General features: G+C 37.2%; 1 protein-coding gene across 1 annotated transcript; it reads right to left on the reverse strand.

Annotated features, from left to right (window-relative positions):
• Nucleotides 1-6,277: 6,277 nt before the first annotated feature.
• LOC124934431 (protein DOG1-like 3) lies at nucleotides 6,278-7,174 on the reverse strand. The gene has a single exon (XM_047474965.1). The coding sequence runs from the start codon at nucleotides 7,172-7,174 to the stop codon at nucleotides 6,278-6,280; it is 897 nt and encodes a 298-aa protein (XP_047330921.1).
• Between the last annotated feature and the right edge of the window lie 18,819 nt (nucleotides 7,175-25,993).

Here is a 25,993-nt window from a genome sequence, read left to right on the forward strand (position 1 = left end):
TTATGTTGTTATTATTTTGTGCTATTTCAATTTTGATGAATATGTTGTTCGTTATAGACGATTTCAGAACTAATTAGTTAGAAATTTGAATTATAAGAAAATCGGTTGTTCGTATAAGAAGTCAAACTAGCATTCTATTACTCATAAAAACCAAATAAAACACTTTTTAAATCATGCTTATATGCGATAAGTTTGTAAAAAAAAAGAGACCATGATGTCCAAATTCTATATCAAACATCCTCAAATTAAAGAGGCTTAACAACCAAACAAAATTAAAAATTAAGACGACATCAGATAGAAGGATGCATTTTCCTTTTTTCATACGTAGGAATACGGTGGGTCGGTACGATATACCGTAATTTTTTATACATACAGTATACTTTATCAAAACTTTTGATATAGAAAAATCATATCGTTACCGTAACGTTATTTCGGTATATCGAAATCTCGGTATGATACAAGTAACGTACCAATCATACTGAATATTGACGATATACCACAATTTCGGTACCGTATAATATTAAAGTGTAATTATATTTTGATTTAATTTTTCAAAAATTAATTTGTTATAATTAAATTAATATTAAATATGTTTAGAGAAATAAATAAATTTATTAAGATTAAAGAGAAAGAATAAATATTTTAGAGTTAAAGTTTTAAATATGTTAATTTTTATTTTTAAGATTTGTTGATTTGTCAATCAATTTTGCTGAAATGTTGAGTAAATCTAATTTTTGAAATTAAAATTTAATTATTTATAAATATTATATATATTTTTTAATTTATAAATATTATTTTGGTATATATATATATATTTTTTAAATCTCGTATTTTTTTTTGTCCGATCATTTTATCATTTTTGTTAGGTATATCAAACAATCGATATTTTACAATAAAAATTTGATATACCGAAAATATTGATAATTTTCCTAACTAGAAATTATTTTTAAACGACCAAGAAGAACAAAATATTAAGTTTAAAACTTCTATTAAAAGAAATTGATAAAATATTGTAGATACATGTGTTACAAGTTATGTATGAGTTATGATTGACGAAAATGGGTTACTTTTCTGCTAAAATAAAAACAGAACATATATGAACTTGAGATGGAGAATGGTTGAAAAAATTCAATGCTAATGCTCTAAATTGAATATGGTCCATATGGATGTTTGAAGTTCATCAAAGTATATGGACACTGTACATAGATAAGATCAATATACTTACAAAGTCATTCTTCTGTTTAGGCAAGAACTTTAAACTTACCTATTTATCTAAAACTATACACTGATATTTTTATTAACAGTTTAACTGTAATAGAATATTGTATAGCATCTAATCCTAACCCATCTTTTAAGGGGAAATTTGACAAAATGACCCCAAAGATAGGGTTATTTGACATGGTGGTCACTTGATAATTTATTTGCTCTCGTGGTCACTTTTATTTATTTTTTGACGAAATTACCTTCTTCGCATAACGCGAAGGGACTTCGTGTTTCGCGAAGTGAATTAGGATTTTATATAAATACCCAATTTTTTTCATTTCATTCATTTCCTTTCTCTCTCTTCTCTCTCTGTTCTTGTTCGACGGCGGCGACGAAGACTACGACAACGACGAAAACATCAAAGATAAGAAACCCTAACACCCTAACATTCAGATGTTCATCATATTGTTCTTATTTCTAATATCTTCATTTCAAACGATTAACGATTTATGTTATTCTTAATCAAACTCTAACCCTAAATCAATTTAATATGTTCATATTGATTCATATTTGTTCATGAATCGATGTTCATCATACTGTTCTTATTTCTGTTATATTCATTTCAAACGATTTATGTTGTTCTTAATCAAACCCTAACCCTAAATCAATTTATTATGTTCTTATTGTTCATATTTGTTCATATTTTTGTTCATCTTCTTGTTCATATTTGTCGATGTTGATATTTGCAGATCATATGGGTTCCGTTTCAGGAAAGATTCACTTCGCGTTTCGCTAAGTACTTCGCATTTCGCGAAGCGGCACATCGCGTTACGCGAAACTACACGGTCGACACGCGAATGCACACCGCGTTATGCGAAGCGGCATCGCGTTACGCGAAGGCCCATCACGTTACGCGAAGCGGCACGGTGGCCTTGTGATTCTCAACAATATGGTTCTAAACCCTAAAAGGCATACATATAATAAAGAGTTGTTTATGTTGTTGAGCCCCACAAGAAGCAACAACAATGTTTCCATTCTAGGGTGTATAAACTTGTACATGTTTAGAACCATAATCTTCGATGTTTTGGTGGTAAAGCTAATTCATGTGACCTTTTTTCATCACTCTTGCAAATATATGTATGAAAAAATTCTTAATAACACTACTCTGAATTTTTGTTTGAATCACAACCTTGGGCTTCCTTGGTGTAGAAAATTTTCTTATAGAAGTTCATTCACTTTTTCTTACCGGATAAAGAGGTAAAGATAAAGAGATCTTCCATTCAAAGTGGTCAATAAAAGTGGTTTCTATATTGACGTGGGATTAAAGATAAAGAGATATTCCATTCAAAATGGTCAATAACAAACAAGTCTACATAAAATCAGTATCTTCTCTATAAATGATATCTAAGATCTGGTTCATAAAGAAAATTTTCTTATTTTTCTCAATTGCATGACCATTTAATAAAAAAGAATCAAGTGTTTTAAACTCAACTTTTCACTCAGATTTCTAATCAACTAAGGCTTTAGCTTACAAACACAAATATCATCTTTAATCAAACATGCATTCATTACTCACACCATAGAGAAAATAATAGTACAAGAAAGGAAAATACATCTGTGATATACTAAGAAATAAGTATACCCACACTAGTAGGAATCGAATTTGATGTTTTACACAAATCTAAGTACAACTCTGTGCCGCTTCGCGTAACGCGATGTGCCGCTTCGCGTAACGCGATGTGCCTTCGCGTGCCGACCGTGCCGCTTCGCGAAACGTGAAGCCCTTCACGAAACGTCAAGTCCTTCGCGAAACGTGAAGCTCTTCGCGAAACGTGAAGTCGCGAGAATCAAATGAATCTTCCCTGAAACGGAACCGAATCAGAGCATCATCAACTTCATCATTGACAAGATGAACAACCACGAGGAACAACCAAGATGAACATAAGAAAATCTCATGGTTTAGGGTTTGAAGATGAAAATAATGAAAATAAGAACATAAATCGATCCAATCACCTGATATTAGAACGGTTTTCGTCGTCGATCTGTATAATATGTTCGTTTACGATTCCGCCGCCGTGGTTCCGTCGCCGTCGCCGCGAGAAGAGAGAAGAGAGGGAAGAGAGAGAAGAGAGGGAAGAGAGAGAAAATAACAAAATGAAAAATTTTGAGAATTTATATAAAAAAATTCCCTTCGCGTGACGCGAAAAGGGTAATTTTGTCAAAATAAATAAATGACCACGAAAGCAATTAAAATTATCGACGACCACGAGATTAAATACACCATCTTTGGGGTCATTTCGTCAAATTTCCCTCTTTTAATATATATATATATATATATATTATAAAAGCTGTGACGGTGGTGCAGGGTCACATAATTTCCGACCACTTTAACTTTTTTTTTTAGTTATACAACAAATATTAATGATTATTTTCCGTATTTATATTAGGGTAATAATTTAAGTAAATTTTAGGTTGGCGGGTTCGAGTTGAAAGGTTAACGGATTTAACAATTCTAACATAAACTTGACATGTTTAATAATTAGGGTAAAAAATTTCTAACCCGAACCTGACCTGTTTATTTGTGTTTGACCTGAACCTGATCCGTTTGACCCGATTTATCTAACTCAACTTGAACTAAACCCGATATAATTAATTCATATATCTCTATTTCAAATTAAAATGACATCAATACAAAATAAAAATGAAGTGAAATCACAAATTCACTTATACAAAATTTTACCAAAGAAAATGAGTGGGTGACTAAGAAAGAATAACACAAAACTCAACAAAAGAAACTTGTAAACGGGTTATCGGGTCTACTTTGGGTCATGTCAGGCCGACCCGATTTTGACTTGTTTATTAATCAGGTTAAACAGGTCGACCTGATTTTTACTCGAACAAAAAAAATACATGACCCCAACCTAATTTTTTTGTGTTCGGTCTGGATTGTGTTTTCGTGTCGTGTCCAAAAGTGTCGGTCCTAATTTATATTATGTTTATTATTTACAGTTATTTAGATTAATTTTGCTTAAAATTGTTTGGTAATTAATTTGGAACACCCAATTTATATGATATCAAACTTAAATTAATTTTAAATTTTATCTAGTTTAATAAGTGATATTTTTTATAAAATAAAAAGTAAACTAAAATTAAAAGGATACAAAAGAAGAATGAGTGTCTTTATTTTCAAATATAAATGTTAAATGATTCAAATATTTGAATAATCATCATATCTATGTATAATATGATATGTTTTAAAAAATATATGATGATGTTCTTATTCATTCAATCGAGATTGATTGAATATTAATCAAAGTAATTTATTTATTTTTTGCTTAATTGATTTTACTATTTTTTAAAATTAATTTTCATTTAATTCAATTAAAAATTACATGTAGAAAAATTAACTAGTAAATGATACAAAATTAATAAAAACAACTGATAATCTAGATAAATTGGAAGAATAATTACAAAAATTAAAATTTTTAATAGAGAAGATTCAACAATAATATAATTTGTTAAGAGTCATTTCAATATCGAACTTGAACTCATTTGAGTATTGAAGAAAAACTTGTCAAACGAGTCAATGAAACAGTGTTGAAAGAATTTCTACCAAATATTCTGAGTAGTAGTTGAAATTATCCTTAATCAAGAATTAGTAAACAACGGCAAAAAAGATCCTATCAAATGACAATTGACAATCTATATTTATTATCGAAATAGTGAGAAATTCGAACAAATCATGAAAAAATACATGTAAGAGAGACTTGATATGAAAGATCAAATTCAAAAAAAAACTCATTATTAAAAATATAAAAAATAACTCTAAATTCGATAATTTGATTTCCTTTATTGTTAAGAAAAGGACTACACAAATTAGGGCGACTCAAGGGTAAGCCTAGTAAACCAGGACATAGTATACAAATCCTAAGAGCAGCCCATCCAAAAATAATTAGTGAACTTAATAGGCCAAGCCATAGACCCATAAACTAGGACATAATAGACAAACCCTAAGAGCAGCCCATCCAAACAATAATTAGTAAACTTAATAGGCCAAGCCAACCCAATAGGTCAAAAACATTTTTTTTTAAAATTTATTATCTATAAGAATTCAATTTACAAATAAAAAATTAATTTAAATTTAATAAAAATAACCTATAAATATGAGATATTTGTTAAATTAGATGAAATAAATAAATTAATATGTCAAGGACAATCAATAGTCAAGGTCGCTGTGCCAGCAACAAATGATTAAAAGTATTATTTGAATTATAAAATTCAATCTGACTAAATAAGATGTGATACAAAATAAAATATAACACAACTCAAATTTAAGTGGCGAACAAAAACTCTCGAAAAGTCAACAAAGTCAAACTGAGTAAAAAGTTAAAGAAAAAATTATATTTACTTTTCTGGTTGGATTATATTAATTATTTTGGATCACCCTGAAACTATAATTTTAAATAGTGACTTAACATTTACATAGGATTATGTATCAAAAGTATCTTATATATAATAATTAAGTACATTTGAATATCAAGATAAATTTTGGATTGAAAGAAATAGCAAGTCTAGTTTAATCTAATATATTTGTAGTAATTTTTTTAGTTTACACTATTCATTTTCATTATTATTTGTTGTTTAGATTGAAAATTATTATTATTTATTTAATATATATAATAATAATGCTTAATTTTAAAAGTGTCAAGATTGTCGAATCGAGAGCGGTTAATTTGGATATATATTTGAGATGAATATATATTTGAGAGTAAATGGATACTTGAGTCGAATTGTGGGTGACCCGTCCATACATTTTAAACGATGAAAGATAAAATTTTGTAATTTTTTTTTCATTCGTTAAAATGCACGGATTATAGGCTAATTATCTTAAATTTTATTGTTAAATACAATTTATAACATTGGCAAGGTAGAAAAACATAAGTACAAAAACAAGTAGAGTTAAGAAAGAAAAAAAAACTTAAAATAGAAAACATAGAACAAACCAAGAACAAAAACAAAAGCAAGGAAGCATAAGGAAAGATGAAAAGATTCATCAACTTATCATTATTATTATTCATGAGCCTACTTCAACTCCATTCGGCTGCACTTCCTCCTCTTCCTGATTATTATTATTATTATTATTATTATCTCTAGCCTCCCTCCTCTTCCCCCAATCATGTATCCTGAGATGAAGCTCCGCCGCCGCAATCAAGAAATGAACAGCCTCAATCGGACTCAGTATCTCAATCACTCCTTTCAAAGTCCTCATCCTCAACTCATCCGCTATCTGCAGAATACCCTCCAATCTCCTCTCCTTCTCTCCGATCACCGTATCCACTCTTTCCTGGTTTACAATTCCCGACGAGCTCCCACTTTCATCATCACGCATCATCTCGCTAACAGCATGCGACAGCTCCACCATGGACGGATCCGCTACAGTCTCATGTTGCCTCGCCAGCTTCTCCGTTATCTCCCTTTCCTCTCCAACAGTCCTCAAATGCAATTCATCAACTCGCACAAGTTGATTCGGCGAAAGCTCTCCCAGATCGGCCGTTGGTAGTCCGCGAAGGAACTCGGCCAGCGCGGCCTCGAGTTGGATTCCTGATTTGGAATAGAGGAGATGAAACGCCATGCTTGGACGCCAACCGCCGATCCAGAGGAAGGCGTCCTCGAGAGTGGTTCTCCATGAAGGTGATAGCATAGACAGAACGTCCTCCTTCACCCAGTGCGATTTGGCGTTGTAATAGTGCTCGTAGTGATGGATCACTCGATTGATAAGCTCGTGGAGCGCCGTTTCTCTTTCGGATTGGTTCTGATTCTGAAGCTTGTAGGATTCCGAAGCGGAGACGAGATCTTGGAGGCGCTGGTTTTGTTCTGTTAGCCAGCACTCGAAGAAATTCTGAAAGTTTTCTCGGTTGGAGAAGCCGTTTCTCCTGGCTGCCTCCAACACGTAAACAGACTCATTTGACATTATCAATGGAGGGTGTTGCAAATTGCAATTGGGTTTAGTGAAGAAAGATATATATAAACAGGGATGGGTGAGTGAGTGATATTCTGATACAGAGAATAAGGCGGTCGGATGGATAGGGGAGAACCCAGAACAGGGCGGGAAAATGGGGGGCTGGTTTCTGGTTTTGCAGTGATGGGGCCATGCCCAATGGGGGGTTTGTTCAAGGAACCTCAAATTCTGAACCAAGAAAGAAGTAAAAGCGGTGTTTGTTTTGGTTGTGTTTTTTTTTAAAAACAATTCAACAATATTACAACTTCACTTGAAAATGGGGTCTGGTTTCTGGTTTTTCAGAGTGATGGGATGATGTATTGAGGATTTGTTCAAGAAGCCTCAAATTATGAACCCAGAAAGAAAAAAGATAAGACTATAGAGTTTGGTCGATTAAATATTTAAAAAAAAAAAATCAACAATAATCCAATATCATTTTTCTTCGTTTTTTTATAAATTATATTATTTATATCATTAACTAAATTATTGAAATATTTTTTTTTATAAATATTTTAAATAAAATTAATATTATTCAAACCTAATTAATTTAAATTTTATTTTAGTGGGTAAAAGTTAAGTTTAAGTTTAATCTTAAACTTAATGTTAACCTATATTTTATCATCTCGATAACCCACTTAACCCATCAATTGACCATCATTTGTAACACACACTTTTTCATATTTTTTTTATCTCCTCGGCAAAGCACCCACCAATTAGTCAACCTCAATTGATAACACATATCTTATCTCTCGTCAAACTATACCACTAACCCCTAATTAACCCTCATCTTTTGACTCACACTTTTTCATATGTTTTTTTATCCCCTCGAAAAACCACTCATTGACCATAATCTTGTGACTCACACTTTTTGTTAGGATCTAGGTCGCGGCTGGAGGACCGGGGTTGGGTCGGTTAGCGCGTCTTACTCAAAGGGTGGTGATTAATCCGGTTAGAGATTAACACCGGGGTTTCAATACTACACAAACTGTCACAAACCCTTGAACCAGGTTCAAGCACGGAAGAAGTTTATTTCAGGTTGAAGCAGCACACTCACGAGATAAGTAGAACCGGTTTTGGATAAGACAGGTTTGGAGGTTGCTGGGTCGGTTTTGTAACTCGGTGATTCGGTTTAGGTAGTGTAGAGTCGGTTAAAGCGGTGTAGGTAGGTTAGTATAGATTAGTTAGAACGTAGAACCAGCAGAAAGTAAATAACAAGACAGGTTTTTTATGGATGTTCGGAGATAAAACTCCTACGTCACCCCTTCCTCTCGAAATCGCGAGAAGGATATTCACTAAGGAATACAAACACAATCCGATCGAGACTTATTTCCTGCTCGATAACACCCGTACAATTTTAACAGAAATTGTAAATACACACTTCAATTTGGCACTTAAGCTTTCTAGAGATAGAACACAATCTTATCACTTGTAAATTAATTGTCCACTGTGTCCCACATTTACTCCTCTTCTGCTCCTCCTTTTATAGGTGAAATGTGCCAACGGTCACATTTCACTTCCTTGAATTTGATTGGTTGAGCAGAGGTTTAGTGATTCAGACCCGGCGGTCAACTTTTCAGACCTGGCAGTCTGTTCTTCCAATATGTAGGTCAAACCGGCTAGGTTTGTCTTTTACTTAATGTGGTAACTGTCGGTTAGACAGTTGTCTGTACTTGGAAGATTGCCTTTCTGATTTATCCTGAAGTGGAAAGATCTTGTATGACGGTTTTCTGTAACATGCAGACTGTCCTCAGACTTGTATGAATATGGCAATGTTCAGTCTGTTCCTTTGGTATCATTCTCAACAGATACCCGAAGTATCTTCTTATGCTGGTCAGTTATTTGTCTTAACCGGATGGCTTCCGGTTATTGCTTTGGCTTCTGGTCGGTTAATGACCGACTATCTGGTGTTTCCGGCCTTCGGTTTTGACCGATCTTGCCTTCTTTGTGCGGTCATGTTTCTGGTCGGTTTGATAACTTGACCGGTGGAGCTTCTTAATCCGGTTGAGTACTTTGACCGGTCCGGTTCTTTGTCTGTTCCTGCATAGGAGGTTTATTTGTGTTAAGTTCTATTAACCGGTCTAATTTTATCTAACAATTTCTCCTTTTTTGATTATTTTATTTAAATTTATCAAAATCATGTAAGATTGTAGATGTAGGCCGGTTTTGTTTTATTTGGCCGGATTTTTGGAAACTGACTTGGGAGGATTTTTCGAAAAATTTTGGAAAAATTTTGAGAAAAATTTTGAAAAATTATATCTTTTATCTTATCAATTTCTCCCTTTTTGAGTATTTTAATTAAAATATTCAAAATCAAGTCGGAATGTAAATGTAGGTCGGTTTCCAAAAATAACTTTATATATATATAAGTAAAGATAACCGCAAAAGGGCAAAATATTATATATGTAGAAACCGAAATAAACATAAGTGAAGAAAAGAAAGCCCCTAGTTCAATCTGGATGGCAGGAAGTCTCCCATCAGGTCATCTGTTGGTTGTCCCCTTAGCCGGTTGAGCCGGCCTTGAAGAGGGACCTTTAACTCCCGTGGTGTCCAGGTGAGGAGTTAACGATTGACCGACCGTGCTGACTGGAACCGCCTCGAAAACTCACTGCCTTGTAGGTGGCGGCTCGAGATCCTCTTCGAAGTCATCCTTGGTTTGCAAAGTCGGGTGAAGTGGTGGGTCAACAACCGTCTCGGTGATTCTGCCCAGCATCTCGGCGACTTGAGCCTTCCTTGAGGGTGCTTTCATTTTTCGTGTTGCCGGAGCCGAAGAGGAGGTAGCCGCCTTGGACTTCTTGTGAATCTTTTCGTAGTTGTGGTATGTTTCCTGTTGAGCCTTTAACCGGTTGGCCTCTTCGGCTTGTTTGGCCGCCATGGTTTTTGCGAGTTCCGGATTTTTGGCCATTGATATCCGTAATCGTTCGTTGAAGTTCGCATCAGACCGTGGTGCCTCCTTCGTTTTCCGCGTCTCTTCGTCCAACGCATCTTGAAGTTCCTTAGCCGCCTGAGCGTTTACCTCCTCAACCGCCTTATCGGTAGCTAGCTTGGCCTTTATCAGTTCATTCAACTATTCGGTGACCGCCTTGAGGTCGGCTTCAAGTTTGTTGTTCCGTTCCTCAAGGATTGCATTCTTCTCTTCAACGCTTATGACCCTGTCGAGTGTTGAACCGGCTTCGGTGCCTGACCGCCCCAGGTCCTCATCGACCTTTGTCATCCGTTGCTCGGTCTTCTCTTGAAATCGTTCCAAGTCGTCCACCAACTTCAAAGTTTTGTCCTCCAAGGCTATGGTACGGTTAAGATGAGCACCGTACCAATCATCGGCGTCACGGTAGTTGGTTTCGACCGACGTGATCCGCTCGTTTGCCTTCCCAAGATCATCCCTTGTTGTCTCGGCCATCCTGAATGCCTGAACCGCGACCTTCTTAGCTTTCTTCTTTTAGGGCTTAACCGCGTCGTTGACAAACTCTTAAATGAGAGACTTGACTCTTTCTTCTGTGACGGCCGGTTCTGAATCCCGGACTTGATCAGATTCAAGATTGTCGGTGAGAGGAGGTTCTGACCTTTCGTCGGTTTTGTTGATAGCCTAATCCGCTAGAGGAGACTTATTACCTAGATTCTGACCGTCACCGGTCTCAAGACGCGGAGAGTGCGCTGTATTTTGTTGTTCGCGCACCGCTTCAAGCCGCGCGACTTCGTCGATGAACTCTCCTTTCTTTACTGCAAGTATATCCAACACCAAGAGTTGTAGTCGAGACTTCGGTGTTCCTGGAATATACCTTTCTGTAAGTTTTCGAATATGTTCGGCTAACTTTTGTAGTCGAGCACGCGGTTCCACTATTGCATGTCGGTCCAAGGCTTCGCTGGGATCCTTGGCTTTTGTTAGGTTGATGACGTCCTCCTCTATCTCCTTCAACCTTCTGAAACTTTGTCCATCGGTTAGTCCCGGTAGCATTTGTTTGTAGAATTTGTCACACCGGAACCGGAACCACTCACAGTATACTTCAGATGCCTCATGAGCTTGCAGATCGATTTCCTCCATGATTCTGCGTACTATAGTCTCGGCCATTTCCTGGTCGTTGTTATCGGGAACGTCTTCCTCCCCGGGACCGTCTGCACCGGTATCGGCATTTTCAAGACTTGCCGATTGTTCTTCTTCAGTCGGTTCCTTTTCTTTGCCGGACAGATTTTCATCGGTATAATTCGAGGTGGTTCGGTCGGAGCTTGAGGCCGAATCGTCCTCATTTTGCGGTTTAGAGGGTGGATCCGTGAATTTTATCGGTTGTTTGTCCTTCTTGCTTCCGAATCTTCCCTTTACCGGAGCAGGTTTCTTAGCAGCAGACTTATTCCTTCGGCCACCTGTAGAACCGGGGGCCGGCTTTTTCTTCTCCAGGAATTGGCGGGATCTTATTATTTTGCTCGACGAGAGAAGAACACCAGGCCCGGTGTTGATGTTGTGGTGGAGCATGATCTTCTCGAGTGGGATGGCGTATCCCCATGATCGGGTGGAATCCGGTTTCACCATTTCCTTCAGGTTGTTGAAAATCTCCTTCGCCCAATTAACATTTATGCCATTTAGTAAACCGACAAGCATCTCGATTTTTGCCTTGTTGAGGTTGTCGAAATTTCCCCCTCTCGCCTGAACCGACTTAGTGAAGATGTCACACAGCGGTATATATTCCGGTCGTAGGGTTGATTTCTTACCAGAGACTTCTAAATGAGTTGTGGTTGCCGAGAGAACCTGGCAAGCCGCCTCGAATGTTTCTCGATCTAGATCCATCGAAGTGTTGCGTCCATCTGTTGGTAGGCGTAGGATTTCAGCAACCGACTCTTCGGTTATGTCGAACTGTTGACCGCCGACGGTTGCGGTTATTGTTTTGCCAGAGAGAGATGCGGTTTTAAAGAATTCTTCAACCGCTTCCTTGTATAGAACGAAAGGACCGCCTAGAAAATATTCGAGTCCGGCCTCGGAAATCCGGGAAAGAACTTCCTTTGCCGGAGCCGAACCGTTTTGTCTGATTTCTTTAAAGTCTACCTGGATGATATGTTTGAACAATGCGGAATCACGACCCATTATTGATGATTGAATCGAGAGAGCAAGAGAAAAAACCGCTTTGAGAGAGTTTGAGAAAGTTGAGAGCTAGTAAGAGAAAGTCCAATCGCGTAAGAATGAAATAATGTGACGAAGGACCCTATTTATAGGTGCGGTTTGCAATCCCAACCGTCACGAACCGTCCCATCATCATTAGGCGGGAATTTTCCCTCCAAGGGCATTTCGGTAAACAACAGGCGGTAATCCAAAAAGGCGGCAATCAGAGGGCGGTAATCCATGGGCGGTAAAAGTATGGCGGGAAATCAAAGGCGGGATATTTGAGCGGGAGCTTTTTGGCGGGAAATTTCCCTCCAAAGATTTTAAGTGGTCTTTCAATTTCGGTTTTGATGAAGCAGCCCCTTTTTGAAACTGTTTAATGAAGTGATTTGTTAACCACGATGATGCGGTGTTTTGACTTTGACTGGATAGTTCAACGAATACACATTTGTTTATCGATTTTAACCGGTTAGTTAGATGAGTGATCTGAGTTTTTGCAACTTTTGACCCAGTTATGAAGCTGAAATGGATTTTCATTGAATAAAGGTACAAGATAGAAACCGATATATGGATCGGTTTGAAAATGTAGAAGGAAAGGAGTACAAAAGAGATAACGATACAACTTAAGTAATAACCATCCTAGAGAACTTGTCCTCCACCTCATCCACATCAAGAATGTTTGAAAGAGATGTCGGTGTACCTGGTCCAAATTCTGGACGGTACTTGAGAATGAGTCGACTGATATGAGGAGCGTAGCCGAGACCTCTTTTGGTCAACACCATAGTTTTCAGGTTGTTGAATATGACCGATGACCAATTTATGGGAGCATAACTCATAATGTAGGTCATCATGTTGTACACCTTCTTGGAGTAGCGCTGGTTGGGGGATTGGCAGATTAAGGAGCGATTGAAAATTTCAAGGAGAAGCTGGATGTGGAAGCGAAGACAGGTCTTTAGCCCGTTGTTCTCCACCGGCACCCCGGTTCCTGAGAACAGCCAAGCATAAGATTCCGCGGCGCTGCCTTCCCGGGGCGGGAAGTCCGAAAACCCTTCGGTGGGCAGGTTGAACATTTGAGCAAACTCGTTTTCATCCAGCCAGAAAGTGTGATCTCTCACTGTGGAAACAATGTAGTTTCCTCTTATGCAGGCACTTCTGAAGAAAGTCTTGACATCCTCAAGGAGTATATGGCCGGATTCTTCGAGAAAGGTGCGAAGACCGGTGTCAATGAGGGATTCAAACAACATCTCCTTTGTTTCTTGATCATTGATCTCCAGGCATGAGTCGAAATCAATGCTTAGGAAGTTTGGTAGTGTTTGGCTCGGCATGATTCCAACTTTGCTAAGAGAGAGATGGAGTTCAAGAGATTTTTTTTTGAGATGTGTTAAGTTGATTAGGGGATGGCTCTTTATATAGATCCGGTTTTGGAGGGAAAATATCAACATTGAAGATCAGTTTTGTCTTATTAGAGAAGAGAATATTTATGTTTCCAAAGTGTATTGGGAAGATGTTACTTTTGACCGATTGCGGAGCTCGAGGTAGGGATTTAGTCCAAAGGTAACCAAGTTAGTTGGGTAGTAATTACTCATGTAGTTGGGAGTTACTTCATTAATTAAATATTACTTTTCATTAATGACGGATGCAACAACAAACTGAAGAGTAATCGATTGAAACCGAAGATAACATAAACTAGGCCGAAGTGATCATAATAGAGTGTTGAACAAAGATACAACCGGTGCGTACAGCAAAATGACCGTTTGTAAGAGGGAGTGACTTAATATCCGCTGGAGTTGGCGTGACCGTTGGAGTGGATGTGACGGTTACTCCTCTTCCAAGCCTTTTCAAACCGCTCATAAAATGAATCGGTGACTTCCTTGGTGAGTACCTGGGCTTGGTTCAACCCTTCGCCCAGACATGTTGGAACCCCAAGCTCTAGAAGCAGACAGCTTAGCTGAGGAACTAGACCGACTGTTCGAACGCCAATCATCCAGATTAGGACGTCGAACAACACCCTTGACCAGTTGACCGGTGTGCCAGTGGTTATAGCGGCCATGATGTTGAAGGCAGCGGTGCAATACGTGTTGGTCACATCCCTTCCCAGGATGCCTCGACCGATCACGTCGTTGAGAAGCTGGTATTCAACTTTCAATAGTGACTTGGCACCGTGGTCATCAACTAGTTGATTTGACCGGGCAAAGGCTAAGGAGATCTCGGCTTTTAGTTCAGCCGGTACATTAAGATCGGTCTGCCCTTGCTTTGGTAGGTCAAAGCATCTTGCAAAGTCACTTTCTGTGAAATCGAATACAATCCCTTCCACTTTTGACTGAATATGTGTGTCAAAGTGAGGAGTTCCACGAAAAACCCTAGCATTGTAGAAGAATTCCAGAACTGATTCATAATAGATGACATGTTTGTCATCTAGAAAATGTTGGAGACCAGTATCTTCAAGTGACTTGATCATCTTGAAGACTTCATAATGCTCAGTGCTTTGAGCAGATTTGAAATCCACTTGAAGGATGTTTGGAAACTAAGACATTTTGTCTTAGTGAGAGGATGAGTTATAACTTGTGATTGTTTTGTTTAAGGTTTGTTCAACTTATATACTAGTGGAGAGAGGATCTTATTGTCCAATGTATCACAGGTAATAATGTCTATTAACCATAGGATAAAGAGTTTTGCATGAAATAAGCATGTCTACAGCCTAGGATGTTGGTCATAGACCTGGACCATGAAAGATATCAGATCTTCACGTATTTTGAGGTGTAACCATTTTACTTTGAAAAGGTAATATTTCAGGACAGATAAGTTTAAACGCAGGTAATTATTCCACTTTTGTTTGAAGACCAAATAGTCTAAGATAAACTATTTCCGAACCGGTCAGTTATCAATTGTTCGTCCCGATGCGGTTATTTGGTGCATGCACTAAATAACCGGTCGGTTTACTCTGACTGATAGACCAGGCAGTTCTTCCATAGATACCTTGGGAAATTTGAAGTTCAACAATTTAGGAGGAACTACCGGTTTTGTCTGTCCGAACCGATTTCCCTTTTTAAGCATCCTTAGGAATAATTTGATTAATATCGGTCAAACCGAGTGTTAGTCTGAATTGAGAAAACTTAGCTTCCTGCAGAGGCTTTGTGAAGATATCGGCTACTTGTTGATCTGTCGATACGTATTCCAGCCGGATATGCTTCAGCATGACATGTTCCCGAATGAAGTGGTGCCTTATGTCAATGTGCTTAGTTCTAGAGTGTAAAACCGGATTGTAGGTGATTGCTATGGCACTTGTGTTATCACAAAAGATTAGAGATTCTTCGGCTATGACACCGAAATCCTTCAGTTGTTGTTGAATCCAAAGAAGTTGTGAACAACAGCTTCCGGCTGCCAGGTATTCAACTTCTGCGGTTGATGTGGCAACTGATGTTTGTTTCTTGCTATGCCATGAAACAAGCCGATCACCTAAGAATTGGCATGTTCCGCTGGTGCTTTTTCTGTCAACCTTGCAACCTGCATAGTCTGCATCTGAATAACTTGTTAGGTTAAAGGATGAATCCTTTGGATACCACAAGCCAACGTCAGGGGTCCCCTTAAGATATTTCAGAATTCGCTTTGCGGCTGTGTAGTGAGACTATTTTGGGTTGGCTTGGAATCTTCCACACACACCGACTGCAAATAGAATATCCGGTCTACTTGCTGTCAGGTATAGAAGAGAACCGATGATGCCTCGGTAAGCGGTCAGGTCTACTACTTGACCCTCATCATCTTTGTCCAATTTGACCGATGAACTCATTGGAGTAGCCGCTGAGGAGCATGTATCCATCCCAAATTTCTTTAGCAGTTCTTTAGTGTACTTGGGTTGACTGATGAATGTTCCTTTTTCGAGTTGCTTAACCTGAAGACCTAGGAATAAACTTAATTCTCCCATCATACTCATTTCAAATTGTTAGTCATCAGGGTTGAGAATTTATCACATAGCTTAGGATCGGTTGAACCGAAGATGATATCATCTACATAGATTTGTACAAGTAGGATATGTTCTTTTTTCTCAAACTTAAATAACGTTTTATCCACCAAACCGATGGTGAAGTCATGTTTTAACAAAAATGCGGTTAGTGTGTCATACCAGGCTCTAGGAGCTTGCTTTAGACCGTATAAAGCTTTGTTTAACCGATATACATGGTTGGGTAGTTCAGCATTTTTGAAACCGGGTGGTTGTTCAACATATACCTCTTCACGTAGGTCACCATTCAAAAATGCACTTTTAACATCCATTTGGAAAACCTTAAAATTTTTGAAGGCAGTAAAAGCTAGAAAAATCCTAATAGCTTCAATCCTAGCTACATGGGCAAATGATTCTTCAAAATCAATGCCTTCTTTCTGTTTGTAACCTTGTGCCACTAATCTGGCTTTGTTCCTCGTGACCAAACCGTCTTCATTGAGCTTATTTCTAAATACCCATCTTGTTCCTATGACCGGTTGATCTTTCGGTCTAGGGACTAGGTACCAGACTTTATTACTCTCGAACTGGTTTAACTCTTCTTGCATTCCCAAGATCCAATCCGGATCTGACAATGCTTCATCCACTCTTTTCGGCTCAATCTGGGATATAAAAGCGGAATTAAAGTATTCCTCCAAAATTTGACACCTAGTTCGAACAGGTTCTGAAGGGTCACCTATAATTAGCTTAGGAGGATGTTTAGTGTTCCTTTTGAGGTTCGGTTCAGCGGTGTCTACCAAATTACCATTTACTTGATCAAGGCTAGACATATCGGTAGGCTTAGCAAGGATGTCAGACCGACCGATTTCCTCGGTTTGGACCGAAGTGTCAGCTTCCTGTCGTGGGACAGCTTGATCCGACTGGGTTTCATCATTACCCATTTGGTCATGGACAAACCGCCTGAAAACTGGAATCTCATCTTCACTATCAGAGTGAATATTGTTGTTTTCCAGTCTGTTGTGTAGATCAAAGCTTGATGTAGTGTTACTTTCAACCGATTCATCGAAAACAACATGAAGTGATTCCTCCACGGTTAAGGTTCTATTGTTATACACTCTATATGTTTTACTCACTGCTGAGTAACCTAACATGATCCCAGTATCGGTTTTTGCATCAAAAGCAAATAAATAGGTTTTATCATTTATATGAATGTAGCATTTACAACCGAAAATCTTAAGGTACTTGAGGTTGGGAACTCTATCAAAATATACCTCATAAGGTGTTTTGTTATGAAACTTGTTAATTAAAGACCGGTTTTGTGTATAACATGCAGTATTGATAGCATCAGCCCAAAATTTTTGAGCAATGCCCGAGTCGGCTATCATGGACCGTGCGGCTTCCTTGAGAGTTCAGTTTCTTCTCTCGGCTAGGCCGTTCTATTGAAGAGTCCTAGAACTAGACAACTCGTGTCTAATACCGGATTCATTAAGAAATGCGGTTAAAGTACTGTTTGTAAATTCGGTACCTCTATCACTTCTAATGCTATTAATGCGTGTGGATTTTTCATTTTGCAAACGTTTAAGCAGTGTGATCAAATTTGATGCGGTTTTACGTTTGGATGGTAAGAATATTACCCATGTATATCTAGAGCAATCATCAACAACTACCATAGTGTAAAGCATACCTCCTAGGCTGATGACCTGAATTGGTCCAAATAAATCCATGTGAAGAAGATCTAAGCATCGGTTAGATTGAATGTGTCCTTTACTCTTAAAGGTTGACCTAGTTTGTTTACCCATTTGACATGCTGAGCAAACCTTATCCTTATTAAATACTATGTCAGGAATTCCGTCGACTAGCTTTTTACCGCGAATATAATTTAAGGTTTTTATGTTCAGATGGTTTAGTCTCTTATGCCACAGCCAGGTTTGATCGGTCTTGGCTATCATGCATACATGATATTCTACTTTAGCTTTCCAGTCTACCTTGTAAATATATCCTAGCCTATTTCCGGTTAGTAGTATGGTACCTTGAGAGTTCTTAACTAGGCATGCATGTTTAAGAAATTCTACCGTGTATCCAGCATCACACATTTGACTAATGCTTAGTAGGTTAAAACGTAGGTTTTCAACTAAGAGTACATTATCGATTGTAAGGTTACCATGGACAATCTTACCCTTGCCCACAGTTCTACCTTTTGAGTTGTCACCGAAGGTGATTAATGCACCGGTTTTATTCTGATGTCGGTTAAAAGGTTGTTGTTCCCGGTCATATGCTTGGAGCAACCGCTATCCAAGTACCATTCAGAGTTACCTAGCCGTTTCTTTAAATCCTGCAAAATGTACATATTTACAACTATTTGGTACCCACATTCACTTGGGTCCACATGCGATTAGTCCCTTGGGTATCCAGACCTTGACAAACCGGACAGCTTTCCTGGTCAATGTTTTAACTATCTTTCTGGCACTCGGTTTTGAGTCTTTCGGCTTTCCTAAGAAGGCCCTGTGTGGGGATGATCTTAGGTTTGTCTTATGCGGTTGTGGGTTGGCTTTTCTATTATTGAACAGGTTGGCTTTCCTTTTCTCAGGGTGAAGCCATTTCTCAGAATCAGTTGGACCTACATAGATTAGTTTTTCTTCCGTATAATAGGCGGTCAATTCCTCTTCAGCGGTTAAGGAACTTCTTATAAAACTTATAAAGGGAAGATCATCCTTTGTGAGCCTTACTTTGTCTACGGGTTTTTGGTTTTGGGATCTATTGTTTTTGTAACCTAGACCAAACATGCAAAAAGGGTGTCTTTTATAACTACACATCTTTCTTACCATTTCACTAGATCTCTTATATGCGGCCATTTTATACTGGAGTCGGGCATTTTCCTCCTCGGTCAATTCTCGAACTGGCTCATTGAACTGTTCGGTTTCAGAGGATAGTTCAGGTGCTAATTCGGTTTCTAAGGTAGGGGTTTCATCAGGTTGTATGATCTCTGGTTCGGTCAGAATGGGTACTATAAGGTCGACTCTAAAGTTGGGTTGCTTAGGTAATATGGCTAGTAGGTTCTTATACTCTGCTACCATATCATTTAATGCATTATATAACTCATCTTTAGTAAATTCTTCACAAGGAGAGTCAAATACCTGTTCCTCATTCGCCATGAGGCATGTGAGTTCATCATCACTGTCATTGTGAGCCCATAGGCTTCCTCCATCATCGGCTATCAGTGCTTTCTGAACCTCACTTCCTTCACCGGTTTGTTGATAATTGTTTCGGTTATTTTGATTGTCTGGTTTCCGGTCATCCCTCCTCGGTTTTCTGCATTCCCACTTGAAATGTCCCAAATAGTTACAGTTATAACATCTTACATTAGACTTATCACCATAGTTGTAGTTGTTTGTCGGTTGGCTCCTTTTCATGAACCTCCCAAATTTTTGTGCAAGCATTGCCATGGCATCCTCGGTGAACTGTTCGGCGGTTCTGATCGGTGCAGGTGCAACCGGTTCTGTGGATGTGATCAATGCTCTAGTTGAGGTTGAGACTGAAACCTCTTCTTCAGTCCTAGATCTCATTTTGAACTCATATGCCTTAAGGTCTTCGAATACATCGTGTAGTTTCATCTTACTTAGGCAGTTTGATTCCCTCATTACCATTGTCTTTATGTCCCATGCACTTGGAAGAGATCTTAACGCTTTCATGATGACCTCCTTGTTATCATACCTCTTGCCAAGAGTTGCTAGCTCGTCTAACACACATGTGAACCGGTCACTGTATTCTCTCATTGTTTCTCCCGGTTTCATCTTGATGCTTTCAAACTTCTGAGTAGCTACCATTACTTTGTTTTCCTTGGTTCTTTCATTTCCCTCATGAATCTGTATAACCGTTTCCCATATTTCCTTTGCGGTTTTGCAGTCTCTGATCTTGCAATACGTGTTTCTGTCCACACCGTTGGAGATCCGGTTTCTGGCATGGTTATCCAGATTATTTCTTCTCCTGTCTTCAGCTGTCCAATCATTCCTGTCCTTATCAATGATTATCGGTCCTTCGGCTATTATGAACTGCATCTCATCATCCATGGTGATTAAGTGTAGGTACATGCGTGCCTTCCAGTTAGCAAAGTCATCACCTTCTAGCATTGGGGCCTATCGAAAGACATGCTTGCTTGAGTATTGAAATTAACTGCTCTGATACCAATTGTTAGGATCTAAGTCGCGGCTGGAGGACCGGGGTTGGGTCGGTTAGCGCGTCTTACTCAAAGGGTGGTGATTAATCCGGTTAGAGATTAACACCGGGGTTTCAATACTACACAAACTGTCACAAACCCTTGAACCAAGTTCAAGCACGGAAGATGTTTGTTTCAGGTTGAAGCAGCACACTCACGAGATAAGCAGAATCGGTTTTGGATAAGACAGGTTTGGAGGTTGCTGGGTCGGTTTTGTAACTCGGTGATTCGGTTTAGGTAGTGTAGAGTCGGTTAAAGCGGTGTAGGTAGGTTAGTACAGATCGGTTAGAACGTAGAACCATCAGAAAGTAAATAACAAGACAGGTTTTTAATGGATGTTCGGAGATAATACTCCTACGTCACCCCTTCTTCTCGAAACCGCGAGAAAGATATTCACTAAGGAATACAAACACAATCCGATCGAGACTTATTTCCTGCTCGATAACACCCGTACAATTTTAACCGAAATTGTAAATACACACTTCAATTTAGCACTTAAGCTTTCTAGAGATAGAACACAATCTTATCACTTGTAAATTAATTGTCCACTGTGTCCCACATTTACTCCTCTTCTGCTCCTCCTTTTATAGGTGAAATGTGCCAACGGTCACATTTCACTTCCTTGAATTTGATTGGTTGAGCAGAGGTTCAGTGATTAAGACCTGGCGGTCAACTTTTCAGACCTGGCGGTCTGTTCTTCCAATATGTAGGTCAAACCGGCTAGGTTTGTCTTTTACTTAATGTGGTAACTGTCGGTTAGACAATTGTCTGTACTTGGAAGATTGCCTTTCTGATTTATCCTAAAGTGGAAAGATCTTGTAGGACGGTTTTCTGTAACCTGCAGACTGTCCTCAGACTTGTATGGATATGGCAATGTTCAGTCTGTTCCTTTGGTATCATTCTCAACAGATACCCGAAGTATCTTCTTATGCTGGTCGGTTATTTGTCTTAACTAGATGGCTTCCGGTTATTGCTTTGACTTCTGGTCGGTTAATGACCGACTATCTGGTGTTTCCGGCCTTCGGTTTTGACCGATCTTGCCTTCTTTGTGCGGTCATGTTTCTGGTCGGTTTGATAACTTGACCAGTGGAGCTTCTTAATCTGGTTGAGTACTTTGACCGGTCCGGTTCTTTGTCTGTTCCTGCATAGGAGGTTTTTTTGTGTTAAGTTCTATTAACCAGTCTAATTTTATCTAACACTTTTTTCATATTCATCTTTATTCCTCGACAAATCACTCACCCATCTTAGTCGACCTCTCTTTCACTCTCACTTCAACAAATTAACAACCAATCTCAATTTATCACTAACCTCTTATCCAACTTCAAACCAACCACTTGCCACCACCCGACCTTCATCTCGTGACCTCACATTTTCAAATGCTAGTCAAACCAACCACTAATTTTGGCCTCACACTCGACAAATCATCCACCACCCAACCTTTATCTCGTGACCTCACACTTTCAAATGTTCACTAAACCAACCACTAATTCCGACCTTACACTCGAAAAACCACTCACAACCCGACCTCTATCTCGTGACCTCACACTTTCAAATGTTCGCCAAACCAACCATTAATTCCGACCTCACACTCGATAAACCACCCAACACCCGACCTCCATCTCTTGACCTCACACTTTCAAATGTTCGCCAAATCCAACCTCCCACTCGATAAACCACCTAACACCCGACCTCCATCTCGTGACCTCACACTTTCAAATTCTTGCCAAACCAACCATTAATTCCGACCTCACACTCGATAAACCACCCAACACCCGACCTCAATCTCGTGACCTCACACTTTCAAATGCTCGCCAAACCAACAATTAATTCCAACCTCACACTCGATAAACCACCTAACACCCGACCTTCATCTCGTGACCTCACACTTTCAAATTTTTGCCAAACCAACCACTAATTTCGACCTCAAACTTGACAAACCACCCACCACCCGACCTCCATCTCGTGACCCCACACTTTCAAATGCTCGCCAAACCAACCACTAATTCCGACCTCAAACTCAACAAACCACCCACCACCCGACCTCCATCTCCTGACCCCATACTTTCAAATGCTCGCCAAACCAATCACTAATTCTGACCTCAAACTCGACAAACCACCCACCACCCGACCTCCATCTCCTGACCCCACACTTTCAAATGCTCGCCAAACCAACCACTAATTCCGACCTCAAACTCGACAAACCACCCAACCTCAATTTTGTGACCTTACACTTTCAAATACTCGTCAAACGAACCACTAATTCCGACCTCACTCTTTTAGATATCTTGAATTATTTGTTTAAAAGTTGTACCACCATATATTATAGTCAAGAATGCAATCTTGAAAATTTAAATTTGCATATTTTAGGATTTGAACTTTGGTCTTAAACATGAAATTTAAATACTGTAAGTGCTATAGAGCACTTGAGATTGTTGAAATAATTTTATTATTTTGTGTATATATATATATATTTTGTATTTAATATTTATTATCAATTAATTAATTTTTATATTAATAAAAAATTATTTATACTAATAAATAAAATATTATATATATATATATATATATATATATATATATATATATATATATATATATATATATATATATATATATATATATATATATATATATATATATATATATATATGATGAGAGAAAAAATGTATAATAAATGATAAAAATGTATTTATATAAAATTAATTATGAAAATTAATATAATATATATATAAAGTAAATATATTTAATATATATATATATATATATATATATATATATATATATATATATATAAAATTAATGAGAGAGAAAATAAATAGAAAGAAAAAAATATAAGATAAAATATATTTATAGTAAAGTATATATTTTTTAAAATTTAAATTTGTATATTTTGGTATTTGAATCCTAGTTTTAGGCATGAAATATGAACATTTTAACCGTTAGACTATTTAAATTATTAAAATAATTTTATTATTATTATTATATATATATATATATATATATATATATATATATATTAGGAGAAATAATTATTAAAAAAAATTGATGACGTGAATTATTTTGGTGTATATGCTTTTTAATTCTTTTCTTAATGAAACTTTTATGAGTTTGTAATTTTTTTATTTTGTAATGATTTTTTAATTTGTATGTCATGCTTAGTTTCATTCTATTTAAACATCTCTATTTTATTTTTTTATAATAAATGAACCACTTCAAGAAAATCATATCCCTTAAGGCCTCAACTATTTGCTATGTAAGGCAATAATGTCAATATTTTTTTGGTGGAAAAAATAACTTAACGTCATTTAATTAAGAATTAAAAAATGGGAGAAATTGTCAATTATCAAAGTTAGACAAACCCTAGTTTTGATTAAAAGAATCAAACGACCCCTAGAGTATCTGATTAGAAACAAAAAAAAATAGAGATTATAGACAACTAAAACATACCAAACATACTACTTAACATTCTTGTTCAATGAAGTCAATATCATTTCCGCTACTTTCGAATCCCAATCTACTACTAGTCCACCTACTTTTTCAAATCACCTGTTTGGCTCTATGCTTCTTTATTGGTGATTGAACTGTTGCATTTGATGCTGACTGTTTGTGAGCATTTACTTCATTCCCTTGGATCAGTTTTGTTTTAGAGGAACCATCACTAATCTGATAAAATGAATTATGTTTCAGTATTTTAGAAATTTCACATTCCTTTGCTTCATTTTTGTCTGACTTGCTTCGGTCTACTTTAAAGTTTCCTCTTCACTATCATCCACTTCAATCTTATCACTTCTTTCTTCTAATTCTTCCCTCTTTCCTTCCTCTTACTCTTCATCTTTTTCTTTCTCTAATTTTTCATCTTTCATTTCTTTTGATTCTTTATCATTCCCATAATCTGCATCTCCATCTTTAGCTTTCTCATTTTGATTGTCTAATTCTTCAGTTTCAGCTTCCTCATTTTTCTCTTGAACTTTTAGCTTTTCCTTCTGTTCTTCAATTGCTTTTGCACATTTATTACTGAGATGTTCAAAAGTATTGCAGAACGTACATTTGTTTGGCCTCTATTCATACGTAATATCCATGTCTATGAGTTGCCTATTCTATCAACTATTGTCATCTTTGCTGGTAAAGTGCTTCTAGAATGCACTTCAATGTTTATCCTAGCATATGTGATGTGTTCGCTTTCCTTCATTATTGGGTCCATATATAATGGTTTCCCCAAGAGACTAGCGAAATGGCTAAGTGCTTCTACGTTATACATATGAGCTGAAATGTTCCTTAGTTTGAACCAAATTTGAGTTTTTTCCTTCGGTTTTCTGAGTAGGTTCATACCTTCAGACCATTTTCCAGCTTCATACAGTTTGACCCAACATATATGTGTTCCAACTTCAGAATATTTTCCAGATTTGTTCCATACTTGAATTTTAAGAAATATAAATCATGGATATTTGCTGATACATTTTCCAGTCGCATATGCTCCCATTGTTTTAGCAAAACATCCTTAGTGATGGGGAAAAATACACGATTCATACCTATGTAGTTTCCAACAACTACATTTTCCCATTCTTTAATGCATTTTTCCTCCACTTCAACATGTAATTTAAACTCAAAAGGGTATTTAAGAATATCAACTTTTAGTTTAAAATTTCCCAGGTAAGTTTTGCCTTTATATTGCTCCCCATCTTCATATTTATATCATACATTTTTTTTTCCAGACCTCATTAACTTTCCAACTGGAATTACTTCTGATAGTAAGCTCCTTCAATATTTCCACAGACCAACTAACTATCTTCTTGTATTTCTCTTGTTTTAGTAAGTTCAAATCATGAAGATAGTGAATATTGAGTTGAATAGTGGTTTGCTGTGTTTTTTCCTTACTGAGCAGAATCTCTCATTTCTTTGCTTGGAACAACAATGTCGCAATTTGATTCTTGAGTTCGTAGAGATTTGTCCTTTCATTGTATCCAACCTTCCATATTTTTTCATTTTTTATTTCAGGTTTCAAACTTCCAGTTTCATTCTGCATTTTTCCTCAATCGTTTGAGAGTTCTGTTTCTGCATTTCTGGTTTCTCATAAATATGTTTTTTTCCATGTTTCATTTATCGTTTTCTTGCTTGAATCGATTTCTACGAAATTATTTAAAATTAAATCTTTAAGTAATAAAAGATATTTTAGTTAATAAATGGAGTAATAATTGATAATATCACGATAATGAAATGATTGTCAATTTATTTGAAAAAAAAGATGAACGCTAAAGGATAAAATGAGGTTATACAAATGAATTGTTGACAACCGGATGAGTCTCATGTTTTTTCATTGATGAGTCTGATTATTCATTTGTTTTTATCTACATAGTTACCCACTTCTTAACCCTAACTATTAATTAGTATATCTATTTTGCTTACTTTCTATTGGAGATTCACAATTTAATAGAGAGAACAATGATTATAAACTTCAACTTAGCTAAATATTTAAATCTAGTGCAACAATCTATTATAATGTTGATCAGTTAAAATATGAGATTAAAATCACTTCGATTAAGTGGAGATGTCAATGTTAAATCT

This window comes from Impatiens glandulifera, chromosome 1, assembly GCF_907164915.1.
Source record: "Impatiens glandulifera chromosome 1, dImpGla2.1, whole genome shotgun sequence".
In the NCBI taxonomy this organism is placed as follows: Eukaryota; Viridiplantae; Streptophyta; class Magnoliopsida; order Ericales; family Balsaminaceae; genus Impatiens; species Impatiens glandulifera.

Coding starts and splice junctions, on each gene's coding strand:
- LOC124934431 (XM_047474965.1), bottom strand. CDS start 7,174: ATGTCAAATGAGTCTGTTTACGTGTTGGAGGCAGCCAGGAGAAACGGC.